This window comes from Dipteris shenzhenensis, chromosome 7, assembly GCF_047967505.1.
Source record: "Dipteris shenzhenensis isolate YYH24624 ecotype China chromosome 7, Dip_SZ_1.0, whole genome shotgun sequence".
Taxonomy (NCBI): Eukaryota; Viridiplantae; Streptophyta; class Polypodiopsida; order Gleicheniales; family Dipteridaceae; genus Dipteris; species Dipteris shenzhenensis.
Genome location: NC_141602.1, coordinates 42,387,518 through 42,400,858, shown reverse-complemented (window position 1 = coordinate 42,400,858; position 13,341 = coordinate 42,387,518). Strand labels below are relative to the sequence as shown.

Below are 13,341 nucleotides of genomic sequence, written 5' to 3'. Positions count from 1 at the left end.
CCTATTAAAGCATATAATCTTATGAAATTGGGCATAAGATTTGTCGGAGATGTGGTGGATCAACATGGTTATGTGCTTTCATTTCCACAAGCTTGCAGGACATTCCCCTTGGGTCTGCATCATAGGCCCATTTGGAGAATACTTACAACTATGTTGCAGCCATTTGTTCCTGTTCCTCCGCTGTTTATACAAGACAGATTACTGGACTGGAATCTGACTTCCTTGTCTCCTGCTACCTATTCACTTTCAATGCATAATTTGACATCCTCGATGGTCTACAGATTTCTTCTTCCACCGCCATGGATTGATAAGCATGCCAACACTCTTTGGAATTTGGATAGGCCTTTATCTTAGTGGCAATCAAAACTCAGGAAATTTTGGAAAGCTAAATTGCCATTGAAACAGAGGCTTTTCCTTTGGAGATGTATAGTGGGAGCTTTTTCCATTGGGGTGAAATTGGAAGCACATCGTATTGCTTCCTCTTCCTGCCCCCGTTGCTCTCATCACCGTGAGACAGTTCCCCATTTGTTATGGTCTTGCCCGCACTCTCGAATATTGATCACTCATGTCTCTCATTTGCTGCGGCTCCGGTTTCCCTCTATCAGATTCGGAAAACTCTTTTGGATGTTTGGATGCTTCTCATCTCAGATGTCTCCATTCCTCCTTTCTTTCACTGGGCTCGCTTTTGGGTACTATGGACTATTTGGACACACAGATTGCATTTTAGGATGGGACAACAGTTTCCTCAGGCATATGCTTTCTTCAGAATGTCCCTCAAGCAATCTTTATATGATAGTTATGCTGCGAGGGACTTGGATGCTACTAGCCTTGAAGTGTTTTCTCACTGTTTTTGAGTTCTTTCATTAGGCTCTCTTTTGGAGTCTAATGTCATGTACATTGATTTCATGTTAATTTTATAGTTATTGGTTTCACCAAAAAAAAGCATGTGCACATGTGTGTGTGTGTGTGCGTGCGCGCGCCTAGCATTTATTACTTCCACAGCCTTGAATCCAAGAGCATGAAAATCACTTTTGGCATTTGAACGAGTCTCCTTCTTGGTAAAAGCGCATCTGGAGCAAGATTCCTCTCAAGCAGTGGGATCCTTAGTGGCTGCCAGGCATATAGCTTCTTCCGATGGTTGTTTGGCAGATATGCTACTATGCTAGACTATGCTCACTTCTTCTCCTAGTGTCACTATTGGGCGCTCTGATCATTATATTATGCTCGTACCATTTGACTGTATGAGCATCCTTTGGTGCATGTTTTCCACTTTTCCCCGTTCGTCTTTGTATCTTTCTCTCCAATTCCATAGCCTCCACTTCCACAGCCTCATCCATCCTGATGTCTCCTACTGCTGACGATGATGAGGATGATGGTTATGATGATGCCGACGATGATGCTGAGATTGATATATATAGTCGGGATATGACTATGTTGTACTTAGGACTTAGTGCTGCCATTTTGCATTTTTTTGCATTCTGCATTAGTGTGGATGCTCGTTTAGTAGCTCCACTACCACAGCTCATTGTATCAGGTTTTTCATAGTCTCATAGACCCATCGGTCTTCCGAAGACTTTAATAAACTTTCTTTCTTTCTTTTCTCCAAGATGCGCATTCTCTTGAAGACCTTCCTCTGGCCCATTTAGAAATGTTTTATTACTGCTTTTAGATTCTGAGTAGTAGCTGTTCCACTTTGGACAGCTATGAATGTACTTTATTCTAAATGGAATCTGCTTTCAAAAAATGTGCACGTGCGCAAACGCCTGCATATGCATGTATATGGGACTGTTTGAAGAGTTTGCTTGAAAAAGATGTCTCTACACTCAACCTTCCCTCATTTTTCACATTATCTGATGGAAGGAAGCTCACAGATGATGACTTCTCTGTAAAAGACCCTATTTATCATCTAGAAGTGATAAGCTGCTGTTCTGACATCAGCCTCTATATCAAGTTACAAGGCAAGTATTATTTAAGATTGACTAAAGAAGCAGCTTTTGGAGCTGTTGTCCTGGGAGTTTCTCTCTTTTGAAGTGCATATTTTCTCTTCTCCAAGCTAGAGCCTCTACAAGCTGCTTTACAGAGCTGTTGGTTACGTGAAGGAGGATCCAGCAATGTTTCTATATACATGGAGTTCTCATGTGAAGACGTTACCTCCTGTGAAAATGGGGCATGCTTTGCCTTGCTGAAGCAGTGTCTGTGTTTTGTTTTGCATTCACTGCACAGTATTTGCCAGTACATTGAGTCTTGCACTCTCTTTCAAGGTGGTGTGTTAATGCAAAGCTTTCAGACAGGTCCGCAAATTCACCCCTCAACTTTGAGACGTGTGGTTTTTGCTTTTAAATTCCCTTTGTAAAAAGTGCAAGTTAATAAGGATCCTAAATCACTAAGAATTCTGTAAGCAGGTGTTCTACCCCGTCACACATTTCTTGTTCATTGATGCAACTTCATCCTGGAACCCAAGTAAATCAAAGCTCAATTGACATAAAAGGATCAAAGCTCAAGTAAGAATTCTGTAAGTAGGTGTTCTACCCCCTCACACCTCTCTTGTTCAATGATGCAACCTCATCCTGGAACCCAAGTAAATCAAAGCTCAAGTGACATAAAAGGACCAAAACCGTGTGGAAGATGAAACCATGGCATGGTACTCCAAAAAACAACCAGAGAGAGTAGACCTCTTCCTACCACACATTAGACAACTTTTTGGAGTACCATGGCATGGTACTCCAAAAAACAACCAGAGAGAAAGCAGACCTCTTCCTACCACACATTAGACAGCTTTTTCTTATCCCAAAACTGGCTACTGACGTCAAATCCTACTGTCCCATGCCCTGGAGCTATAATCTTTGTGAACATCTTACCCATCTTCAAGTTATAACTGGCAATTTCTTAGCTCTTTTTTTCTGAAAAAACAGTGCTAATTATATTACTTCGAGAGCAAGATACAAAAGGTCAGCTTGTAGCTGACGGGCTGCGTTCACAAATCAGACACAGCCCTAAAAGGTAACAAAAAATAAATCACTCTCTCACGGAGGGATAAGGCGAGTGTGAATGAACAGCCATCGGGGTGGTGAGTAGCGCCACCGAAGGCCCTGCGAAGTCTGCTCGAAGAAGAGGCCCTGTGTGTCCCAAGCCCGGAGGAAGCGTCTCCGCTTCTCCCGGCCGGCCCGGGAATCTCCCTGAATCTGGTCCCACTGGCCTCTGAGGGTATGAATAATCTCGCTCCAAATATCAGTCATGATCTGGGCAGTCGATAAGGAGGTGCCACCGAGGATCTGCGCGCAACGCGAGGTCCAGATGTGCCACCCTGCGATACTGCTAATAATCTCCCAGACTGGCTGCCTCTCCTGAACTCCTGTATCAGCCTCTGCTAGGTGCTGTGGGATACCCTCGAGCGGCCCCCACGTCCCCTGTGTGATAAGGAAAGTGGGGTCCTGCTGGCATGCCTCGAATAAGTGATGAAGACCAGGTGCGGTGCTGCACCAACAGAACGCGCCCCAAGTGATCAAACCTAGCTCCGGTGCTGCGCGAGTAAGAATCCCGAAAGTCCACCTCCACACTTCCTGGGCGCGAGTGCAGCTCCACAGGCAGTGTTTTGGTGACTCCTCATCCTCATGGCAGATCTGACAGCGTCCGTCCTGGCCTATCTGCCGCAACCAGCTCCCCACTGGAAGACCTTTGTGGGCAAGAAGCCACAGGAAGTAGGAGATCTTCCGCGGCCGCCAGCTCTCCCACAAGGCCTTCCAGAAGGCCTGCAAAAAGAACCTGGAAATACCCTGTGCATACCAGCTGGGCCGCTGGGTGGGGGGGCGGCTCTGCATCCTCCCAAGAACTCGCCTGCCCAGAGTCGTGCTGTAGGCAAAGAAGGAGGTCGGCCCCTGTCCTGTCACAATCTCTGGCCAACTCCACTATCCTGGGTCCCAATCAAGCTCTGACAAGGCCCGCCCCTCCCAGAGCCAGAGTCGCCAAAGCTGCATCTGATCCTGCTCAATGCTAGGATCGGTACGCCAGACCTTCCCCAAAAGGCCTACGACCCGAACCCTCTGCCATGGGAGTAGGGGGTCGATGAGCGCATCCTCTCTCCTGAGTCGTCCATCCCCCATAACCGCGAAGAAGGAAATAGAGGAGTCGTCCATACGTCCTGCAACCACCAGTGGGATGCCACGGGGGGTGAACTGTCCCAGCCAACGGTCGTCACCCGGCATGAGGATCTGAGGCTCAGGTGGAACCAACCAATCAGCTGGGATCGCGCCGTCGATCTCCGTGCGTCTCGCCTGGGCTCCACGTGCCCCTCCAGCTGCGTCTGCGAGATCAGCCGTCTCCAAATGTCTGTACGTGTCCCTCCAAACTCGAAGGGACCGGGCTGGCCCCCTCATCCAACCATCCCACCTGATATGTGATCTCTCCCCCAACTGAAGGCCCTCGGCATCTCTGACCTGACCATTCCATATAAGCGGCTGGCGATCGATCTCCTCCTGACAGCTAGGAGGGGACTGAATGAGACTGAGGCGGAGCCGCCTCCAAACCATGAGGAGGCTACGAACGAGTGGGGAGCGGGGCTGAGTGAGCGGGGCGGAAGTGAAGATCCACCTGAGGGACGGGAGCCACTCTCCACCTCGACGCGGGACACAAGAACCGACCCCCTGCAGAAGTAGCATCTTCCACGTCTGCCCCCCCGGGGTCAAATCGCGGATGACTAGCTTGCCTAACAAGGCCTGACTCTGAAGCTCTGGATCGATGACCCCCAGGCCACCCTCCGCCTGCGGAAATGACTGTCTGCCAAGCAACCCTAGCTCTGGTATCTCTGAGGCCATCCTCCCTGGACCAAAGGAAGTTCCGAACCAGCCTCCTAAGCTATGCCACGCTGGATCTCGAGAAACACCAACAGGAAGCCACATACCAAGCCGTGGCTAGGAGGACCTGGTTGACTACCAGGGCACGACCTGCAAGGGAAAGCTTAGCCGTGCTCCAGAAAGCCAGCTTCCGTCGGATGGAATCTAGCACCGGGAGAAACTGCTGAGCTGGCGTGATGTCTAGGCCGACCTGAAAACCAAGGTATCTAGCTGTCTGTCCCCGTGGGATCCACCTGAAGCCCAAAAACCTCCCCCACTGAGAACACGCCCCGGGGTCTGTGAGAAAACCAACTGATTTGTTCCAGTTGATTTTCGCACCAGCAGCCGAGCAGAAGACCTCCAAGGCCATCCTCACCCTCTCCAGCATCATCTCATCGTCCTGGACATACAGGGCTGTGTCATCCGCGTACTCCGAGTCCAAGAGCTCCGTGTCCTCTCGGAGTGGAAGGCGAACACCCCTGATCCCTGTAGACCTCGCCCGAAGGTAGTAAGTCATAGCCTCGGCGAAGAAGAGAAACAGGTAAGGAGCAAGGGGGCAGCCCTGACGCACTGATCTCTCCAAGCTAAAACGCTCACCCATCCTGCCTCCAATGATGACTCTGCTAGAAGCTGTCCTGTACAAAGCTGGAATACCCTGAATCCAACCTGCTGGGAAACCTAGCCGCTCCAGAGTCCCCTCCAGAAAGGACCAGTCCACTCGATCGTAGGCCTTCTCAAAGTCGAGAAGTAGGATGGCAAGGTGTGATCCGCTGTGCTGAGCCCACTCCGCCGCCTCTGAAAAGGTGAAGACATTATCCAGGATACTGCGATCCTGGACAAAGCCTGTCTGAGTGTCATGGATGAGGTCTGGGAGTAGAGGCCGAACTCTGGCGCTGATCATCTTGGCGAGGATTTTGTAGGCAGTGGTAAGGAGAGTGATCGGGCGCCACTGACGGATCTCCTGTCTATCTCCTCCCTTCGGGATGAGGCAAATCAGTCCCGAAGAGAGGCTCTCTGGCATATAACCGCTGCTGAAAATCCTCTGAAGAGCTGCTAGGAGGGGCTGATGGATCTGGTCCCAGAAGGAGGTGAAGAATGCCCGGGATAGCCCATCCTCACCTGGGCATTTCTGTCCATCGACGGCCATCAAGGCCTCCAGCATCTCATCCGTGGTGAACGGTGCCAACAACGTCGCCTGCATGCTAGGCTGGACCAGGGATGGAGTGTGCTTCCACACCTCCTCACGGGCACGTCGAGTACGAGGGGCAAGCGGCTCCTGCTGGAAAAGGGTCCTGTAGAAGTCAGTGGCCAACCCCAGGACCTCTCCCGGATCCGTAACAATGTGTCCCTCCGCTGTCCTGAGACTCCGAAGCTGATCACCTGCAGCTCTCTGGCCATGCGTCCTGAAGAACTCCCTGCACATCCGGTCACCCTTCCGGGCCCAGAAGGAGAGAGAGGCGTGATAGGAAAACTCTGAGCGACGCTGGAGTGTCTCCTCAAGAAGGGCTCTGGCTCGAAGGGCCTGGATCCGAAGCTCCTCCGAGCCCGGGGATGCCTGCTGGAGTCGCTGAATGGAGGTGAGGTCCCTCCGAAGAGCTCTCTCTCTGCCCCACCAATCCTGTCGAACCTGTAGGGCTGCGAGCTGGCAGATCTGGCTGGACTCCTGCAAAGCCTGCGCCACCGAACCAACCAGATCCACGCACTCGCCCCAGTCTCTGTCCCAAAGACTGCATATACTGCTGCGCACGTCCTCCCTCGAGAAAATGGAGTCGGGAATCCGGCATGAGCGGGGGGGAAGGGCCTGAGCTGCCGAGTCTAATGATAAGAGCACAGGCGCATGGTCGGAAAGTGTCGTCCCTGGAACTATACCCGCCTGACCGCCTCTGCCGATGGCCCAATCACTAACATAAAATCTATCCAGCCTCTCCAGGAGTCTACCTCCTTCCCTGCGGAAGCCCCACGAGAAGTCCAAGCTCCCGTGCCAACGTCGGAAGGACGGGTCTCGCCAACTGTCCCTTCCTCCTGTCGCAAAGATAAAAGAGTCCCAAACGGACTGCTCTGCCTGAGACATACCTGTAAACTCCGGTCCTCTACCCTGCTGGTCCTCCAAGGTCTCCAGATTGTTGAAGTCACCTCCAACAATCCAGGAATCCATGTCTGGGAGAATCCCTGTAAGTGTCCTCCAGAAGGTGGCTCTACAACGGAGATCTGTGGGAGCATAAATGTTGAGGATTCCAACTCTGGAGCCCTCCAGTTCCAGGCCTACCCAAAGGGCCTACCCAAAGGGCACGGCCTGGTATCAGCGTGCCATGACCAAAAACTCCCTGGGCTAGCTGCACGCCCACGGAAGTACAGACACCACCACTCCTCCCCAGTGCGCCGATCGAGGGCTCCCAATAAGTGTGAGAGCGTCCAGGGAGAATCTTCCCGCATCTACGGGAGTGAGCCGCAGAAAGCTTGTGCTCCTGGAGCAGAAGTACATCCAAACGACCAATCACTGCTGGCTGAAGTTCCTGTCTCAAAATGAGCTTCCTAGGACCACAGGTGCCAGAAGAGTGAAACCCGTTCACATTCCAGGATACGAGGTGTAGGCTCATGGTGAGGACTGGGAGGCTGCGAACAACTGTCTGCTCGCGGTCGAAGTCGAAGAAGAGGCTGACATTTCGGAGTGGAGGCGCTGACGCTTATGGGAAGGTTTGGAGGGGGAAGCGGGGTCGTCCTGCCCGTCCTTCAACACCTTCAGCAAAGGCGAGAGGCCTTTGGTACCATGAACGAAAGCTTTCTCGAGCCAGCTCGAGATCTCTGAGGTGGACATCCCGTAGAAGGCACGGAGTTTCTGAGGAGTCCAGGCTCTGACATCTTGGGGGAGGGGCCAAGACAGGGGGGGCCTGAGGATCACAATCAGTCTAAAGCGTTTGGCGGCACAACGCCACCGCAGGCGCACGTCACCCTCGAACCACTGCGTCTCGAGAAGCTGCCCACCGGACGGGCCTATCCAGGAGCAAACCTGAGCATGTGTCTGCTCCCTGAGAGCCTCCCAGACCGAGTCGTCTGTCCAGGTCTCGGTGCCGTCGCTAAGGAACGTGAAAGCAAAGCTAGGGCCATCCCTAGGGGCCAAGGCGGCTATCTTCCCATCCGCCCCTTTGCGGAGCAGGAAGATACTGATGTCGAGGCAAGTAGGGAAAGTCCCGAGGTCGGCCACATCCAAGTAGTCCCAGGGGCCAGATCTGTAAAAGTCGCGGGGGAGCTCTCTCTCCTGAAGCTGAGGCCCGTCAGAGTCTGCCACTGAGGGGCTAGCGGACACCCTCCTATACTCTATACTAGCCTCTACTGCAGATCACAGGAGTAGCACCCTGATTCTCCTCCCAGCCTAATCTTTCCATCCACTGACGTGGGGGAGCCAGCAATCAGGTTGCTCGCAGCTTTCGCATTGGAGAGTTTGAGCCAGAAGATGCCCCTTCCCATAAGGGCCACCTCCTCAATATGGCCGTCCTCTAGCATGAGAGTGGACTGGAGCCAGTTCCTGATGGCTGATCTGGAGGGGGAATGTCCAATGACTCTGCCATAAACAGAGGTAAGGGCAAAGTCATTGGCAACCTCCTGAACACGAGATGATTGTTGCTCTGTCAGGATGACGCGGTAGGCATCTGGAGAGGGAGAGTCCGTCTGGGCCTGCGGTTCCGGGCAGGGAGCCGCCATACCGCCAAGACAAACTGCGAGGCTTCCGATGAGGAAGAGGCTGCCACCCAAAAAAAGGGGGGGTAGATGCGGGAGGGTGGAGCCTGGGTGTGGCGGGAAGGATGGAGGGCGGAGGGCGGAGGAAGCGGGAAGGGAGGGCAGGAAGCGGAGGTGGCGCGGGGTGGAGGAGCGGGGGCGGGGAGCGGGTGAGGTGGGGAGGCGGGAACGGAAGCGGGGGCGGGGGGGAGGCGGAGTGGGGCGAGAGGACGGGCGGGGGGCGGGGGGAAGGGGTGGGACGGAGGGGCGGGGTGGAGCGAAGGGGCGGGGGGGGCGGGGGCGGAGGGCGGGAGGGGAAGGCGGGGGTGGAGCGGAGGGGCGGAGAGGCGAGAGGGGGCGGGGGCGGAAGGCGAGGGGTGAGGGGGCGGAATGGGAGGCGGGGGGTGAGCGGAGTGGTAGCGGGGTGGGGTGGAGCGGAAGGGCAAGGGGAGAGGGGACGGAGCGGCGAGGGGTGAGCGTAGCGAGGGGGGGCGGAGCGAGGCGGGGGTGAGGCGGGGTGTGAGGGGTGAGGGCGGAGGGGCTGCGGTGAGGGGGGGGGTGGTGAGACGGGGTTGCGAGGGGGTGAGCGGAGGTGCGAGGGGGGGGTGAGATGTGAGGCGGAGGTGAGGCGGGGGTGGCGAGGGAGGGCGCGGCGGCAGCGGCGGGTGAGGGGAGGTGAGGGCGGAGAGGTAGGGGCGGGAGAGGTCGAGGCGAGGAGGAGGGGCTAGGGGAGGTAGAGGTACGGAGAGGGAGGGGGAAGCTCGCAGGAGCTCTTGGGGTACTCAAGCATCTAGTTGCACTGGCAATTTCTTAGCTCAACATGGCTGCTGATGAGAGTTCTGTCTAGACCTTCCCCCATTAATTCTCTCTCAGCATCCATGAAGATGAGCTCAATCTCAGAACCCACCGTGAGGATTCTTTTTTTTTGCTGAGTGGAACATTTCATCTAAAAATATTACAGTAGACCAATGGTTGGATTTACTCTGATCTCACTCTAGTTTGAGGTATACATATGCACTTAGTGGATAGAAACCTCACATGCCACATCCAGTACAAGACGATGTGGACTAGTTTATGCAATGACACAGTACCAAACTCTTATCCTCAAAAATTACAGCATACCTGTGAGCGCTCCAATGCAAGAAACCAGTTGACAAATAGCTAGAACATATCATTGTTGTACATGTGCATGCCTATGGGATAGAACAACGTATGAGAGTGCCTTATCATTACTCCCCCTTCAGGAAGGACATTGCACTCAGGCTCCACATTGAGGAGACAACCCACAAGACTTGTAGGGGGTCTGCCCCTTTTGCCTGAAAAGGAAGTTATTTCTTCTTGCAAATAATATATCCCATAAGATACCCTTTTTGTTCGTTCCTCTGTGTATCAGGTATGGTGTCCATTTCCAAAGGAGGTAACATATGGGGGCGAATTTTTCCATCAGCTTCGAAAAAAGACAGAGGGTCATAAGGTTACAGAAACTTGACCTTAAAGGTCACATGAAGGAGAAGGTCAGGAGACAGACAAGTCCAATTATACACTAAATCAGAGATTTACCTCACACAAAGGGACAGTCCAGGTCTAATGGACCTCATCTTTGAATGCTCGTAGGGGGAAAGACAGACTCTTTCTCCCACTTTAAATGCATGAAATTTCATGCCATCTTCCTTATGCTTGTAAGTACCTTGGGAAAACTCCAATGTAGAGTATATCAAAGAATGCAATGGCTGTAACTGTTGCACAAATGCTCAGACCTTGTTCTAATCCATTTTATGCTTATGAGAATAAGCTCAAACTTCTGAAATGAAAAGACTATAAATTGGTGAAAACCCTAAAGGCACTCCTATGAATTGTGCTATGTTGAACTCTACTAAGTGCATCGTGCATAGATGGGCCAGAGCATCCCATTGTTTCATTTTTTGTCCAAATAAATCTTCTATAGCCGCATGAATGTAATCTACCACTACTATGCTCACCGCTGAATCAAGATTGATAGACTTTAAAAGCTCTCTAGAAAAAAATTTAAGCCTCCACTGAGAGGATCAAGTTCCTTGATACACTTACTTTTCACGCATTTTGCAGATAGACAGAGCATCCCATAGCAACAACATTTCATGTAGTTGCCGATCCTCCAGCGTAAATGCCTGCAGGGAGACAAGACAAAAAATGTACACATGATCTTAAGAGTCAAACCAGAATGTTTTATAAGATCTATGGTAGATTGGTGCGTAAAAAATGCAAAATATGGTTTTCCTTCTAACCAGCACATTCGTATCAAGAACCACTGAATATTGTGGTGTACTTCCATCAAAAAGTGAATTTTTATTAACCTGCAAGGCAAATTTCAAGCATTAGTTCCAACTGTTTGTTTCAAAGTGAAAGCTGGCATTTCTCTATGGGTGACCGCAAGAGCATTCAAAGAGTAGACTCAAGAAAAATGACCAGAAAGGAAAGAAAGATCACAGGCAATACTGTTACTAACATCCCCACATAATGCATGTATACTTGCCGTCTATCATCTCAACAACTAAATGGGGAGTTTGAATTGTGAATTTAGGTGTCAATCCACTTAAGAGATTTAACGATTCACATAAATTATATGTCCCATCTTGCTTATCTCGAGCCATAGATTTACAATTATAAGTGCAGAAACAACCCAGGTCCTAGATATTACACCCCTTGGAACCCAAGTTTTCATGTTACAGCTTTCCTTCTAGTTTGTCCAAATAAGAAGCCAAGCAAGTACGTGAATGCACGCAAGAAAAGATTACAACAGCCAGCCACTGAAACAAGCATGCACAAGCACAGAAAAGACATTGAGCTATTCTAATAATAGTGATTAACAAGCCCGAATCAAAACACTTTCCCGTTGAACCTCTAAATATTTACTGGCTGATTTTTTATTTTAAACCTCACCAACTGGTACACAACCATTCTAATCTTCCTCTCAGTTTTCCTTATACCTCGAATTTTTGAGGAACTATGCACTCCTGCTTGAGGTAGAATCCTTCTACTCAGTGCTCAGCAAAACCCAAGCACGCAGTGGCATGTCCACACGTCTTCTCCATCAAGGAAACAAATTTTCTATTAATCTAGAAAAGGCTGATGGCAATGTCTGATATTACAGATTTCAAAAAGGGCAGAAAAAACAGATTAGGATCTCACACAATCTGTAAGGCACAGGCCAAATTGAAACAAAAGAACCTAGTAAAAGAAGTGTGATCACAAATCCCTACAAACCAACTTCAAGGATGCTTGGAATCTTGCATCCTCTCCTCAACGTCTTGGCACACTAAACACTCCTAACAAATCAAATTACACTCAAAGTTTTTACATACACTATCTGTACCGCTAGCTAACAGAGATATAAAGTTAGGCTAATGAGCCAACCTACTCAGGATAAATGCAGAAATCCTCAAAATAATGAAATTAAAGGCACATTAATCAATACAGAGGCAATTCAACCTGCACCACCTCCTTACTAATAATGAAAACAGCCACATTCAATCTGATATAACTCCACAATCACCATCACAGATCTGACAGAACAAGACTTACTGAAACAATAAAACAGACGGGTACTCTTTTTGGCACCATTACCACAAATCGTAAAGAGATATCAAATGGTTGGACGAGATATATGCGGCTGCTCTCTGCAAACAGCCCAGTGAAGAGACATGCTGCAGAGTTCTCGAGGTCTTTCTCATCAGAGTTCCAATACACTGCAAGTTCTTTGATCTCCACTAGCTTATTAACTTGATTAATCCTCGTTTTCCCAGTGCTATTACTGCAAAGACCAATCAGAGATTCTCAATTGGAAGGGTGACAGCTTGCAGAATTGCACCTTTTATACAGCCACCCAAAGAAAGACAAGTTAGATCATGGAAAAAAAGTTTACAAAAAATCATGGAAAGTTGACGAACCCCAAAAGAGTATGATCGGTGTTCATGGTGAAGCAACTCAATGTGATACCAAAGGAAAAGGCCACCTGAAGTGATGTGAAAGGAACAACGAAATCTTACATTAGCAAGCTGTATACACGAAAAAGAATTATCAAGCAAAAGATGTAAAGATACATGTCCTGACAACAAACATTCTTAATGTCCCTCGAATATACACAAAGGCAAAGCATCTATACTATCCATTACCCACAGACACATGGCAGTATGGAGGATTTATTTGTGGACCCGTGTCGACTTTTGTGAAAGGATGGATATTTGCATTCAACGTTTGCGAGAGGATGGATGTTTGCATTCAACGTTTGCGAGAGGAGCGTTTGACATTCAACATTCAGTAGTTTGACCTTTTGAAGAAGAGGCAATTGGCATTCTCAGTGTCCAGGAATCCAACTAATTCAAACGCTTATACCTCCGAAAACCGTGAGGATTGATCCTACACCAACCCATCGAATTTTATTTACAATAGTAATGGGTGGACGAGCTCTTGCATCCTGGTAGATGAAAATTTGCTTGCATTGGAAGAATCGACCCAGAGGATTAACATTTATGAGTCATTATAGAAGACTACTGGCAGCCTACAATGGAGGACTTCGGAGCTTATTGTAGGAGCTCTAGGAAAGATCTGTGGCATTGTTCGGGCACCTCATGGAAGCAAACATCAGGACCTCATTTGCATCCTGAGCAGCCACCGCATTATCTATTTGCTCCCTCCATTTGGGCAACTTCGTGCTTTGTTTGTGGGAAAATGGACGAAGTAACCCCCTCTGGAATCAAATCTCTGTTTGAGAGCTTTTATGGTATCTCTATGCTCGGAGTTGCCCTCTTTGATAAAGAGA

The 13,341-nt window shown here is 50.0% G+C and overlaps 1 protein-coding gene across 1 annotated transcript in view; it reads right to left on the bottom strand.

Moving 5' to 3' along the window:
* LOC147900370 (vacuolar protein sorting-associated protein, putative (DUF1162)) overlaps window positions 1-13,341 on the bottom strand; it is a 249,522-nt gene that overhangs the window by 168,040 nt on the left and 68,141 nt on the right. Inside the window, exons 7-10 of the mRNA XM_087376703.1 lie at window positions 12,470-12,534; window positions 12,147-12,333; window positions 10,808-10,876; window positions 10,611-10,690 (exon numbers count right to left, since the gene is read on the bottom strand). Coding sequence (XP_087232829.1) covers window positions 10,611-10,690; window positions 10,808-10,876; window positions 12,147-12,333; window positions 12,470-12,534 — 401 coding nt within the window. The remainder of the gene's footprint in view (window positions 1-10,610; window positions 10,691-10,807; window positions 10,877-12,146; window positions 12,334-12,469; window positions 12,535-13,341) is intronic.